Genomic DNA, 15667 nt, shown 5'->3' on the forward strand with positions numbered 1-15667 from the left:
TGACTGATGGTTAGACAAATAGGAGGAGAAGAACACCTTAATTTTCTTGTTTCTTGTGGAGATGATTGATCATTCTACTTTCCTACATGCTAATTTAAATTTTGATTTGTTGATTGCTACTTTGTTGATGGGCCATGATTAATAAATGTTTCACTCTATTTAAATTTTGTAGGATCCACCATGTCCATCAAATCTATTGATGCTTCCTCTCATGTCAAAATGCCACATACTTGTGTGAGGTTATTGAGTAAGTCATAGAAGAGGTAGGGTAAGAACATGTGGTGCAGGTGGTGACAGATAATGCAACAAGTTATGTTGTTGCAAGTACACTTTAAAGTTTAACTTATCAAATTTTGAACTTTTCTAATTTTAAGTTTCTTAACATGTGTAAAATTCTAATTAATTTTAAAACTGTTATAGGTAAACTATTGATGGAGAGACACCTCACAATATTTTGGACTCCTTGTGCCACACATTGCCTTGACCTCATGTTGGAGGACATTGGTAAGATTGAGTGAATCAAATCATGTGTAGAAAAGGCAAAAAATGTATGCAAGTTTATATACAATCATGCATTTGCCCTTTCCACAATGAGAGAATACACAAGAAATAGGGAGTTAGCTCGTCCAGTGATCACAAGGTTTGCCTCGAATTTCATCACACTGAAGTCCTTGATGACATCAAAGGAAGAATTGAGGCGCATGATTGTTGGGGAGGAGTTTGTTTCCTCTTCCTATGCTACGACTATTGTGGGGATAGATGTGGGGAATATCTCTTTGATGAGGATGATTTTTGGGCACCTACTCAAGAAATAACAAAGGTAAGCTTTTTACAAGTTAAAAACTAGTATTATTATTTATTATTTAATTGTTTAATGATTTAGTTTTTGTTTTATAAATTAGTATTAAGTTTTGACTCAAATATTTTTTTTACATTATATGCAAATCAATGAGCCCCTTGTATCTCTCCTATGAACTGTTGATGGGGAGAAGCCCTCTATGGGCTACATATATGATGGCATGGATAGGGCCAAAGAGGCCATTAAAGCCAAGTATGTAGGAGTGTCGGAGAAGTGTCACCTCATATGGGACATTATTGATAGGAGATGGTAGAGTCAGCAACATAGGCCCATCCATGTAGCTACCTATTACCTTAATCCAACATATCGTTTCCTTCCTGACTTCAAGGTGGATGAGGAGGTTCTTACCGGCCTATACATAGTCATGCAAAGGTTGAGTCCTGATGGTAGTGTCATAGCTGCATCCTTTGTGCTGGACAAATTCAATAATGAGGGGCCACTTTTCTCTACATCTAAGTAAAAACAAATATATTCTTAAAGTTCATTGTTTTTTATTTTGTAATTTAGCTTTTGTGCTTGTAAATGAGACTAATTGTTTTTCTTTTCCCTCATTTTAGATAGATGGTGGCAAATGTTTGGGCAATCAACTCCAAATCTTTAGAAGATTGCCATCCGTATTTTGAATCATCCTAGCAGCGCTTTTGTATGTGAGCGCAGTTGGTCCATGTTCGAGCATATCCACTCAAAGAGGTGAAATAGGTTGTTTGTGTAGATGTTGAATGATCTTGTATTTATTCATTACATCGTCGTCTTAGGATTAGACAGATTTTAGTCACTGACTCTTCTCCGATCATTCTAGAGGAGATTGATCTAGAGTTAGAGTGGCTCACTGAGGCTACAGATGCAACAATCTTCATTGAGGAAGACCATGAGTGGGTTGACTAGGTAGATAGAGAGGCTAAGGCTGTGGCCATGGTAGAGGAGGAGGCTACAACACGTTCAGGCACTAGCAGATGCACATGTGCACGTACAGAGCACGCAACAAACACAGGCCCTAGTGATGTTCATGCAACCATCTCACATGCAAGGGCTATGGCTCATCAGTCCTCGAGGACCTACCTTAGACGCCTTTGTAGAAGGCATTCAGAGGCTAAGTCTGAGGTTGCAGCTGAGCTTGAGCATGATGATCAGGCTTGAGCTAGAGCCTTGTTTTTTCATTTTGTTTATACTTTGACTTTACAGATAGACATGTGTTTCATCATCATGGATCTTCATCTTACATACATTATGATTTGATTTTATCATTTTGGATCTTTATCTTACACACATTTATGATTTGATAACATTTATAATTCTATATATCTATGTCATGACTCATTATGATCCTATGATTTCTATTTACTTAAGCTACAATTTACATTTTACATATGTGATGGATTTATCAATTAGGTTTCTTGTTTATGTATGAACTTCTATTTGATGGTGTTATAGTGTTTTTTTAGTTATATTCAATAAAGGGTGCATGAAACAAGTTTTAAATCGTTAAAATCTTTAAATTTCAAAGGTCTTTTTCACTTTGCCGATTCATAGGCGATTCATAGGTGATTCATGATTCGAGAAAGCCTTGCCGATTCCGATCTCATTAAGATTTTTGGTTCTTTGATTAATAATTACATTATGCATTCAATACTTGCATCAGAGATCAAAAAGTGGGATTGGATAATTAGCATGTGCCTTGGGAGAAACTTGACATCAGAAATGTATTTTATAGAGACCTACAAAATTCTTATATTTATACCATTTAAAATATGAGTCACTAATGTGAAGAACCACAATCCAGTATTTTAAACACCTTAGTTCTAGCAACTTGATAATGTTATCAGCCAATGAAGAATACATACGCCTCTTTTTTTTCATATGCTTGATGGTTCCTATGTATGCAATTAAGGAAATTTATGACAAAAGTTGAATATAAATTACAGTGAAAATACTGCAAGGGATAGACAAAAATATTGGGATATAAATATAGCTCAATAAGAATGTAGTTATGTTAATAACATGCCTACAAAAATAAATATTGAAGATTTACTGCATCTAATAATATAAACAAAACAATTGACGAGTTCTATTAACAATCTCACAATTGGCAAAACAGTAATAATTTAATGCTATAGGTATTAACTACTTACAATGTAAGAACTTTTTTTAAGAATGGAAAAAACGTTTCTAGCTCATCTAGCTGCGCAAGACCCTGTACAAATGCAACCGGTACCAGGAACAGGATGGTTAGGAAAAACACAGCAACCATGACCACAAATTTACTGATCCATCGCTGGAGAAAAGGTGCAGAAATAAATTGCCAATATATATCACGGGGTTCAGGAGCTGGTTCTGTGACCCACAAAAGTGGATTGGTTGATTGTGGAATCTTTGATGCTACTGCAGCGCCATGACGACAATTAAAAGAGACAAATGCTGCGGAAACCTCCTGTAAACAGTACATTGGCATGTGAGATACAAATCTTAAACATTGAAAGCAGACCATCATAATTGGCTGGTTTGTAGAAAACTCCAACTACTCCACAAAGGTAGAAACTAAGAAAATCATGTGCAACATTTTGAACATAAAAACAACACACGACACATAGAAGGAAAGCATATTTTCCCTCTTAAATTTTATGAGCACATATAGGCTCAAATATCAGTATGATTTTGCATTTAGTCATTCAGAACAATCCCAGTGCCTCGACTTCTGGCTCCAAACTTGATCGACCTCTGCTTGCCCTCCAATTTTTATAAACCAGTGCGTAACATGAGCAGAAACACTTTATTATATTACTATTATCAGAGATTAATTTTGTTGGAAGAATTTGTTTTACCAATCTCTCTCACACCTGGTTAATCCATTGGAAAATTTGAACAAAATACTTCTCTTAATTCTCTGTATATTTAATTTATAAATGCAAATGTAAGTAACTTTTTTGTACATAAAACATAACTAACATCTGTAATTTTAGTATTCACAAACACAGAAACAGTGTTTTATCATTAAAATGGACTCTCACATACCTTTCCTTTCTGGTACAGTTCTGACTGACCCAGCCTGACATTTTCTTCAACATTATCCAGTTTCTTTGAATAGAGGTCAACAGGATCCACCTTTGCACCAAAGAGACCTAGAAAGCCTTCCCTCTGGCGTGTCCTTTGAAGCTGAGGCTTTGACTTGAGGCCCATAACCTTTTTATACAATTCTTGTGCTTCTTTCTGGCATAGAAATATGAGAACAATGAATAAAACAATTAAGCATGCTTCTTGTAATCACTTGGAGAAACAGACAAATTTCCCTTACTCTGATGATATGTAGTTCAACCTACTGGCATTATAATCAGGCGTAAACATTTGTGTAAATAACTTCCATTTCTCATTTGAAGAAATGTATATTTGCCTTTGGCTTTATTGAAATTCAAACATAAAATATCACAAACACAATTATTAAAATGACTTGGGAGAAATATGACCTAACCAGAACCCTTGTTCTAATAGAAAATATTGTATTTCTTATTTGAGATAAAAGGTAAAACACAATTAACAAAAAACACGTTATATTCCTTCCTCGCATCTGTAAGTGAACAATGCATTGCAAGTCCTTTCAAATTTTCAAAAAAGAGTCTTCAGGCTATTACAATTTTTCGGTGAGAGTGCCCTTGTATATTCCTGTAGAGTAGCTTATCTACAACCTAATTGCTCCCTCTTCAGAGAGAATCTTTATAAAAATAAATTTTATGTAAGTTTGAACTTGAAGGCCATGTTACAGGATGATGTATATAAAATTGCCTATTATAGATAACCAAAACAACACAATACTAATCACTACCTTAGCATCCTCTCTCCCCTCATTTTCTTCAGTTTGATTGCTTACCCAAGTTGTGCTTTGAAATGCATCACAATAATGTCATAGCCAACTTATGTACAAAGTAGAAAAACAACAATGTATCACAAATAGGCTAATTTTATTTTAGTCTGAAATTAAAGCCATGCTACAAGTGTAACATCCCCCTTTTCCGTATTCATGAGCATATTAAAGCAGTTGTAACAGCTGTTTAACATATTCATATGGAAGAGATTAACAGTTATAATCATTTTAACTGCTATATCTTAATTAACAAGTGAAAGAGTATTCAATCAACAAATATGATGAATATATTTGTCATCATAACAGTTACTTAATGTAAGAGAGATCTTTTCCTACTAAGTTCAACTGATCAATACTGAAGAAAATATCTGCATCCGTCACATGATAATTTCATAATTAATTGAACTTGAATAACATATAAGGAAATAATATGTCATGTCCCCTTCTCCGCACTAGTGTTATGGCACCGAGTTAATCTATCTCCACATCCGGATAGATTAACGGCATCAATAGACAGGATGCTTACCAGTCACACAGGGGATTTATCTTAAGTGCATCATTTATTAAATTAAAAAGTTCTTTGATAAAGTTACTTTATGTTTATAATGTCATTTACTTTATAAAGTGACTTAAGTGACTATAAGACGAAATTGTTGTTTTATCCCACATCTCTTATCCCAATGCTTTTTCCCACACTTGGAGGTTATAAATAAGAGATTTAGCCTTGGGATTTGAACACACAAGAATTTATGAACAAAATATATTAAGGGCCCATTTGGCAACGGGAATACAAGCAGAATAGGTGTATGTAAATTCTTAAAATTTTGAATTCCTTGTTTGGATGCACCAAATCAGAATTGGAATACGATGTAAAATAGGAATACGTATTCCAATTTTGGCCCAAAAATGAGGTTTTGCAATTCCACCCAAATAGGTGGAATTGGAATACATATTCCTATTTCAATTTTATTTATTTTAGAAAATGTAAATTTTTGGGTCCGCGAATTCCCCATCAAATTCTGATTGCACCACACAAAGAATAGGAATACGTAGCCCCATTTTCTATTCCAGAATAGCTATTCCTATTCCCCTATTCCTATTTCCGCAGCCAAAAGAGCCCTAAAAGTTCCGGTTGCTTTAATGTGACTGGTTCTTTTTTAAAAAGACGACAAACCTTTTGGGAATGAGTGAAGCTAGACAAAAACCTAGTGTTCACATGATTGGTTCAACTACTATGGTTGGGTGAAATCAAAATACCTAGAAATTTGAAGTGACTCAGCCAACAGCAAACTCACTACCAAGTTCACCAAGTTCAATTGGATGATATAGCACATTTTGGGTCTTAGCAAAGTTAGACTTAGTGACAGATGTGTTAGCCGGCACTTGTACATGAGTAAGGGAATCCATTGCAGTTGGGAAGGATATAGTTGTGCAGCAGCAAAGTAGGACTCCTTGGTTTGCCAATCGCCGTAAGACCACATAGAGTCATGGGTTGCATCTTGTGTGAAGAATGACTCCCAGCATCCAACAAGGCATTGACAGTATAGGGAAGTTTGGAAAGGTCTTTGAAGCTCTATTTAATACAGCCGAGGCAAGGAAGGAACTCACAGAACACCGATGACAGTCAACTCAAGTTTGGGGTGAAGATAAGCTACCGCCGTTCAGTAGAATCAAGTCTCTCTACCAGTGGGTGATACACAAGGATCACGGGTCTGTCACCATTCCCTTACTATCATATTTGTTTGTTTTACACATGTTTAACGTGAACAATTGCCTGTGATGTACCACCAGTTTAGTAACTTATATGAAAGCTAGGTAATCATTGATAAATCCATAGCATGGTTTTGTGCATAATCAGCATTCTGAGTTATTGTTTCTTTCTCAAGTATATTTCAACACAATAGTAAATTGGAGATAATCATCTTCTGTACTCAAGGCATTTAATGATACGCCAACTGTTTCACAAAATGCACTAAGCATAAAAAAGGGGAATAATGATCATAATTATACGAGATATCTGAACCTAGTTTAACGCTGAGCGCCAACTGTTTGTTAAATTGTCATCAGTCATTCTAGAATTTTCCTTTCAGCTAAGAGTGAGATTATTACAGTGGTATCAAAGCCACAAGACCTGCCATCTTGTGGGAAAAAACAGAACAATTGCAGACTAATTTAATCCAAAAAATGATGGCTGGGAATGAGTAAAAGACAGTATAAATTCAATCATCTACAGCTGGAACAAGTAGATTCTTCAGAACATATTGAGATTGAAGACAGTTATACAATGGATGAGGAATTAATTTCTGGAACAAGTGAACAAGTTGAAAAAATTACTCAGATTGCAAAAGAAAACAACATTCAAATGGCACGTAATGAGACGGAATAGGAACGTAAAGTAAGGGAAACATTGCGGGCTATCAGAGATGGACAGAACAACATTGCTAATGCTCTGCAACAACTAGCAAGTACTATGCAACAGTTGGCCTCGGTCCATAGAAGAGCCCCAAGTCATCACAATGGAGGTGGTAGTGTAGCTGGATCTCCCTGAGCTGTTAGAGATCCCACACATAACACTGGCAGGCCTTTAATGCCAGTGTTTAATGCAGAAGAAGAAGCAGTACCACCAGTAGCACCAAATTTACTATCGCACAATGTTATAGCAATGTTTGATGAATGAGATTTGTTTCCCAACCCTATTAAACAAAATCTAACCTTTGTTAGTACCTAAATCAGAAAAAGGAGGCTGATAGACAGCAGGAGGATAGGAGACTGAGAGCACCAAATAGGGACCTAAAACATGCTATGAACAAGTTAACTCTCCCTAACTTTGGTGGTAATAGTCAGACTTCCATTAGAGCTTGGATTCACAAGCTTGATACCTATTTGACACTTAAACCCATGGCAGAAGCGGAAGCCATCAGATTTGCCACAATGCACCTTGAGAGAGCAGCGTATGATTGGTGGCATCATGATTTAGTCACCCAGGATCATGGTCTCATAACTTCATACGAGATTTTCAGCTCCAAACTGATTACTCGTTTTGACAAGAAAGATATTGAAGTCTATTACAGGGATTTGGCTCAGTTACGAGTGGGTCTTTGGATAACTTTATTGATGAGTTTCAGCGTATATCAGTGATGGTGCCAGATATGACAGAGTAGCACAAGGTGATGTACACAGAGGGGTTACAAGACAAATTTAGGGGTTTGGTTAAGGTCCTTAAACCAAACACCTTGGATGATGCGATTAAGATCGCCCATGATTTGGATTCACCTTCTTCAATATTGCAGCCTTTGAAGAAACCCTATAGAGGGTCTACATTGTCCCAAGGGAACAAAAACCAGCAAAAACCAAATCCTCCTAGATTGGACTTTGAGACACGTAATGAACTCACGAGGAAAAAATTGTGCTTCACTTGTAGGGAAGCTTGGACCCTCGATCAAAGATGCCTTGGTAAAGGCAAGATTCAATATGTTGAAGTTCTTTCCGAGGATGAAGGAGAGCAACAGGAAGGTAATGAGGTTGAGGACAAGGAGGAGGAAGAAGTTGAAGAGCAGCCCTTTAAAGATAAAAAGAAGAAGGCCACTACGGAGCAGCCTCCTGTTATAGCCACTCTTTCTAGTGATCCAACATGTGCAGTGCATTGTTTGTCTTTTGGATACAAGAGCATCCCATAATTTCATCAGCACACGGATGGTATCTAAGAGAGGATTGCAGACAGTCAGCATCTTTGAATTCGAAGTGAAGGTAGCAGGTGGTGAGATTTTGAGTTGCACTAAGAAAGTATCTAGTCTTCAGATATAGTTTGATGATTATCTTTTAGAGACTAATTTCTATATTGTTGATTTGGATGGGTTGGACGCCATTCTGGGTAGAAAGTGGTTAAGGACTCTCCACAAGTACACATTTGATCACGAGACCATGTCGTTGAAATTCTCACAGGGTGATCGGTTGATAGTCCTAAAAGCCATACCAGATAGTGGACCCAGGTTGACAACAACTCACAGGATGGAAGCCATTTTGAGGCACGATGATATCGAATGGGCAACACAGTGTTTCATCTCTTCTAAGGAGACACAAGATACAGGACAGTAGTACCATTGTGACATCTAGACGGTGCTAGATAAGCATAGGAGGGTATTTGAGGATTTACCCCTAGGTATTTCACTAGATAGAGGGTTTGAGCATATCATTGAGCTAAAGGAGGGCGCCAAAGCTGTCATTACCACTCCTTATCGTCACCCTAGGCATTACAAGCAAGAAATAGAGAAGACGATTAAGGAACTTCTAGATATGGGACATATCAGGCCCAGTTCCAACCCTTTTGCCTCTTTAGTGGTGTCGGTTAAGGAGGATGGCACCCTTCGGATGTGTATTGATTACCATGCCCTAAATAAGAGAACCATTAAAAATAGGTATCCGATTCCTCGCATTGATGAGTTACTGGATGAGCTTTATGGAGATGTTTATTTCTCGAAGATAGATCTTCGATCGGGATACCATCAGATACGAGTCCGAGAGGAGGATGTGCATAAGACAACTTTCAGATGCCACTACGGACACTACGAGTTTTTGGTGATGCCATTTAGGCTCACTAACGCACCAGCCACTTTTCAATCATGCATGAACCATATCTTCAAAAAACAACTATGAAAGAGTGTGTTGGTTTTTTTTAATGACATATTAATCTTTAGCAAGACTTAAGAAGAACATTTGCAGCACCTACATGAGATCCTTAGCCTCATGGAAGAACACTTTTTATTCGTGAAGGAGTCTAAGTGCGAATTTGGGTTAACTGACATTCTCTATTTGGGTCACGTGATTGGTGCAGAGGGAGTTAAGGTACATCAAGAGAAGATACAGGCAATCCTAGATTGGCCACAACCAAGAGATGCGTTTGAATTGTGGGGCTTCCTTGGCCTTTGTTCTTATTATAGGCGATTCGCCAAAGGTTTTTGCCAGGTAGCAACACCCCTTACCGATCTGACATAGAAAGAGGCATTTAGATGGACAAAGGATTCAGAGGCAATCTTTGATAGACTAAAATAGGTGATGAGCACATGTCCAATACTAGCACTTCCTGATTTTTCTAGACCCTTTGTTTTGGAATGTGTTGCTTTGAGAAGCAGAATCAGGGTAGTTTTGATGCAGGACCGTCACCCCATAGCTTTTGAAAGCAGAAAACTTAGGGGTAGTGAGTTATTATATTCTACATATGATAAGAAGATGCTGGCCATAATGCATGCCTTAGCCAAGTTTAGACAATACTTGGTCGGAAGTAAATATACAGTGAAAACTAATCACAACAGTTTACGTTACTTCCTATAACAGAAGGAGCTGAACGAAAGACAACAAAAATGGGTCAACAAGGTCCAAGCATACGATTTTGACATTGAATATGTCAAAGGGAAAAATAATATAGTTGCTGATGCACTTTCCCGAAGACCCCTAGTGATAGAGTGTTGTGCCATTTCCGAGATTTCAGCAGATTGGAGATCCTAGTTGTTAGTGGAGCATTCTAAAAATACTCACGCATGTCAAATTATGGATGGCATACTTCAGGATGACCAGTACAAGATAATAAATGATATTATATATTATAAAAATAGAATCTACCTAGTACCGAAATCTAAATTTAAAAGGGACATTTTGCACAGTATACATGATGCACCTTCAACAAGGCACCCAGGTTTTTTCAAAAGCTACAGGCAAATTACAGAGGGATTAAATGACGATGTATTGCAGCATGTTAGAGAGTGCCAGACTTGTTAGCAAGACAAGTCAGAACAGGGCTTTCCTACAGGTTTACATCAGCCTCTCCCTATTCCAGCTCAAAGGTGGAAGAATATCTCCACGGATTTTATAACAGGGTTGCCCAGGGTCCAGGGCACAGATTGCATTTTTGTGGTGGTAGACAGATTGACTAAGTTCACACACTTCTTTGCTATTGCTACGGAGTGTTCAGCCTCTCAGGTGGCTGAGTTGTTCTTTCAAGAGGTTTTTCGTCTCCATGGATTACCTAGGACTATTGTGAGTGATAGAGACAACATGTTTCTCAGCACCTTTTGGCAAGAGATTTTCAGATTGACAGGTATAGAGTTAACTCCCAGTATTAGCTATCACCTGCAGACAGATGGTCAAACCGAAATAGTGAATAAATGAGTGGAGGGGTATTTGAGAAATTACATTGCACTTCAACAAAGAGCATGGGTTAAGTGGTTGTATTTGAGGGAGTATTGCTATAACTCCATATATCACATGTCTATTCGGATGAGTCCTTTTTGCGCTCCTTATGGTTACGAACCTCTCTCTTTCATTGATTTGGCTTTACAGGACAGCAGGGTGCCCTTAACCAAAGATTGGATTTTGGATCAGTAGGATATCCTCAGAGCCCTCAGAGATAATATTGAACAGGCACAGAACCAGCAGAAGTTATATGCTGATCAGCATTGTATTGAGCGGAGTTTCGAGTTGGGTGACATGGTTTATCTTCATCTACAACCATATAGACAGAGCTCCTTGAAGAGAAGTGGGTCAGAAAAACTTAAACCCAGATTTTACGGACCTTGTTGCATCACCAAGAGGATTGGGGAGTTTGCTTATGAGTTGGCTTTACCAGGTGACAGTCGAATCCACAACGTATTTCATGTCTCATGCCTCAAGAAGGCCATTGGTTAGCAAATTATTCCTTTAGAGGCTTTGCCTCCACTTGATGAGGAGGGTAAACTTATTTTGGAGCCGGCTAAGGTGATTGAGACTAGGGAAAGGAAGCTGCGAAACAAGTCTGTCAGAGAGTATCTAGTTCATTGGAAAGACTTACCGTATGAGGACGCCACTTGGGAAGGTGAGTCTATTTTGTAGCACCCAGCATTGAAATTGCTTGAAGGCAAGCAATCTCGGGAAGGGAGGACTGTCATGTCCCCTTCTCCACACTTGTGTTATGGTGCCGGGTTAATCTATCTCCACATTCGGATAGATTAACGACATCAACAGATAGGATACTTACCAATCACACGTGAGATTTATCTTAAGTGCATCATTTATTAAATTAAAAAGCTCTTTGATAAAGTTACTTTATGTTTATAAAGTCATTTACTTTATAAAGTAACTTGAGTGACTATAGGACGAAATTGTTGTTTTATCCCACATCTCTTATCCCAATGCTTTTTCCCACACTTGGAGGTTATAAATAAGAGATTTAGCCTTGGGATTTGAGCACAAGAATTTATTAACAGAATATATTAAAAGTTCTAGTTGCTTTAATGTGATTGGTTTTTTCCAAAAGACGACAAACCTTTTGGGAATGAGTGAAGCTAGACAAAAACCTAGTGTTCACATGATTGGTTCAGCTACTATGGTTGGGTGAAATCGAAATACCTAGAAATTTGAAGTGACTCAGCCAGCAACAAACTCAGTACCAAGTTCGATTGGATGATATAGCACATTTTGGGTCTTAGCAAAGTTAGACTTAGTGACAAAAGTGTTAGCTGACACTTGTACATGCGTAAGGGAATGCCAGTTGTATATGTTCCATTGTAGTCGAGAAGGATATAGTTGTATCAGCAGTGAAGTAGGACTCCTTGGTTTACCAATTGCCGTAAGACCATAGAGAGTCACGGGTTGCATCTTGCGTGAAGAACGACTTCGAACATCTAGCAAGGCATCGACAGTATAGGGAAGTCTGGAAAGGTCTTTGAAGCCGTGTTTAATACAGCCGAGGCAAGGAACTCACAGAACACCAATGACAGTCAGCTCAAGTTTGGGGTGAAGATAAGCTGATGTTGTTCGGTAGAATCGGGTCTCTCTGCCAACAGGTGTGATACACAAGGATCACGGGTCTGTCACCATTCCCTCACTCTCGTATTTGTTTGTTTTACACATGTTTAACGTGAACGATTGCTTGTGATGTACCACCAGTTTAGTAACTTATATGAAAGTTGGGTAATCATTGATAAATCCATAGTGTGGTTTTGTGCATAACTGGCATTCTGAGTTATTGTTTCTTTCTCAAGTATATTTCAATACAATAGTAAATTGGAGATAATCATCTTTTGTACTCAAGGCATGTAATGATACGCCAACTGTTTCACAAAATCCACTAAGCATAAAAAAGGGGAATAGTGATCATAATTATACGAGATATCTGAACATGGTTTAATATTAAGCACCAACTGTTTGTTAAATTATTATCAGTCATTCTGGAATTTTCCTTGTCAGCTAAAAGTGAGATTATTACATAATACCATTATTCATGACGACTTAAAATGTAGATCTTGACACCCCCCTTGGCCCCTTGTAATAAGCTATTTTCCCATTCCTCTTGAATCGATTAAATATAATCAAATTACCTTTCCTGTTTACTCCAAAAATAGTTATAACACCTACTATACATATTCAAATGAAAGGGATCAACAGTTATAACAGATTAGTTGAATCCTAGTCAATTGAAAAGAGTGTAACTGATGAAATGATTATTAACAATCTAAACATAACTTCAACTGAAATTGCAAGTACATAAAAGAGAAAAAGACCAGTTAAAAGATGTCTGAAAGCGGATCATATCTTTGTTTTGTGTAAGTCTTGCAATTTGGTGGAGAGGAGAAGCATTTTTAAGAGCTTAACCTCCCAACTAAGGATCATTAGTATCCCCACACAATCACAACTGAGAAAGGCTCTCCCTACTTGGGTATAGGAGTGGGACACCTTGTCCTGCCACTGAGCATCCTAATGTTTTACTTTCAACCCACCACTCGACTAGACAACAAGACCTATACAATGGACTACCATGAGCTAACTCAGTTTTAAAACACTTTTATTACTTGCTTATGTTACTGATTGTTCTTTCCTTTATCATGCAAAAATAAACCGTAGTTCGATGATTGTCATTTCACACCCTTCATCTCGACCATGTTGGGCTTCCTTGATGAATCAATGGGGTGAATGTATAAGCATTTTATAATCACAGCCATTGCATCTGTCCGACCTGAGCATGGCAATACCAAAGATAAATAATTCTTGAAATTTATTCTTGACTTCATAATGGTGCAATCTCTTATCTCAAAGAGTATATTGCAGATACCTCTGTATAAGCTTGCACCTTTGGATATTACTTCAGTTGACTATGATTCTAGAAAGAAAATGTTTATATGTAAAGTGCCAAAGTCTTGCTCAATTTGGAGCAAATTTATTATTCTTATACAATGAGAGAAATATTAGATCATCAAAGGCTCTAACAACACTAATATTGCTTTCCAATTCTAGGCTACAACTTCGACACCATTATATCAAATTAAAAGAACATAATTCAGCGGAGGTATTTTCATTACCTGACTGTAAGTCGCCTCTTTAAGTGCTCAATAGTCTTTGAGCAAGGTTGGTAACATAGGTCTAAGGTTGCTTTGTGAAATGCAAAAACTATTGCAATTGTTTAGTGGTGCCTGGTGCAAGAAGCTCGACACCGTAAAACAAATATGAACGAACGACGCCTAATTAAGGCAGAAGAACTATCTATGGAAATATGGAGATATGAGCTAGTATGTGTCTACAGAAATATGTGAAGGATTCGAAGAGAAGAGAATGTGAAGCAAAATGAAAAGAAAATATTGTAGGCAATATGAGATGGTAATCACTTTGTTGATGATGTGAATGTTGTTCAATAAGAACCACCGCACAAGAATGCTTTGCCCTCTTGGTTGCATGCACGGTTACGAGAAAGAAATATGAAGGTGGCAGGAAATCACAATAAAAAACCATCGGCACAAGTGTAGCAATATTATTAAAACGGCCACCAAACATTATAAGGCTTGATGAAATAATATAGAAATATGGCCGCCCAAATATAAAGACCGATGACATGAAATAATATTAAAACCATTGCCATGAATGGAAATAATAATAAAACATTGACTTAGGGTGGAATATCAATTTTACTCCATATGTTTTATTACAATGATAGTTTACTTACCAACGTAAATTACAATTGTTCTTAGTTCATTCACACTGAAGTGAATACTTTTAAAGTCTTATTAAATGTGTTGACCTGGTTAGCTCATGCTAGTCCCTTGGCATACCCCTACATTCCTAGCCGTTTTCCCCTTAGCCATGGTCATCAAGGCTTATACATGTTGGCTCAATGGTAGGTGGTTCCCCTGTGGCCAACTCCTCTGACAATGCTTCTATAAAATCCCTAGCTGGATATGACTTTAACAAACCCCAATTATCTCTTATAATTTATTTGCCTGACATTTCTCATTCAAACAGGAAACACATTCTGAAATGAAATAGTAACTTGCTTCACAATTCAATTCAACTAGTTGCAATTTATTTATTTCCAACTATGATGTTCATTACAACAATGTAAACATAACCTGGCAAATTTTGGAGCTGATTTAATTAACAATAGATAGACATTCTTAAAACATGACCCCAGCCTCTCTTGATATCACTAAAGGCAAAGCTTATAAATTGTTCAGCCCCTCCCAATTGCAAATTCCAGCCCACCAATTATCACAGATAGTTTCAGAATTCAGAATGGCAATGCTAGAAGTGATCGCAGCCTGTGGTAATAAATTTCCAGCCTCACAAATAATTAATGCAGCACCCTCTAGATCAGACGTAGCTTTGCAAAATTGATCACCAATTCCCTTCTAGACCAAACAATAAATTCTCCACAGTAGCAAATAGATCAAGAGATTACCCAAAGCAAAACGTAAACCTCCAAACTCGAAATAGCTATCCTCCAAGAAACAGAAATACAGTACTGGAAGACACTAAAATATTTCTCAGAACTCATAATACCAGAATTCAAACCCTCACCCAAATTTCGAGATAATAATAAAATAACACAAATGATATCTCCTAGCCATAGATAAATACAGTAAGGAGATCCAACCAATGATCAAATTAATTTACCTTAGCAGTGATTTCAGATAATTTTCAAGAAAGGAATTCACAAT

General features: G+C 37.3%; 1 protein-coding gene across 1 annotated transcript in view; it reads right to left on the reverse strand.

Annotated features, from left to right (window-relative positions):
* Positions 1 to 15667, reverse strand: part of HYP1 (hyperosmolality-gated Ca2+ permeable channel 2.3) — a 182811-nt gene that overhangs the window by 84269 nt on the left and 82875 nt on the right. The window contains exons 5-6 of the mRNA XM_089818387.1: positions 3869 to 4063; positions 2989 to 3287 (exon numbers count right to left, since the gene is read on the reverse strand). Of these exons, the coding sequence (XP_089674513.1) occupies positions 2989 to 3287; positions 3869 to 4063 (494 nt within the window). The remainder of the gene's footprint in view (positions 1 to 2988; positions 3288 to 3868; positions 4064 to 15667) is intronic.

Source organism: Cupressus sempervirens, chromosome 3 (genome assembly GCF_028749045.1).
Source record: "Cupressus sempervirens isolate cs-2001-9-10 chromosome 3, ASM2874904v1, whole genome shotgun sequence".
NCBI lineage: Eukaryota > Viridiplantae > Streptophyta > Pinopsida > Cupressales > Cupressaceae > Cupressus > Cupressus sempervirens.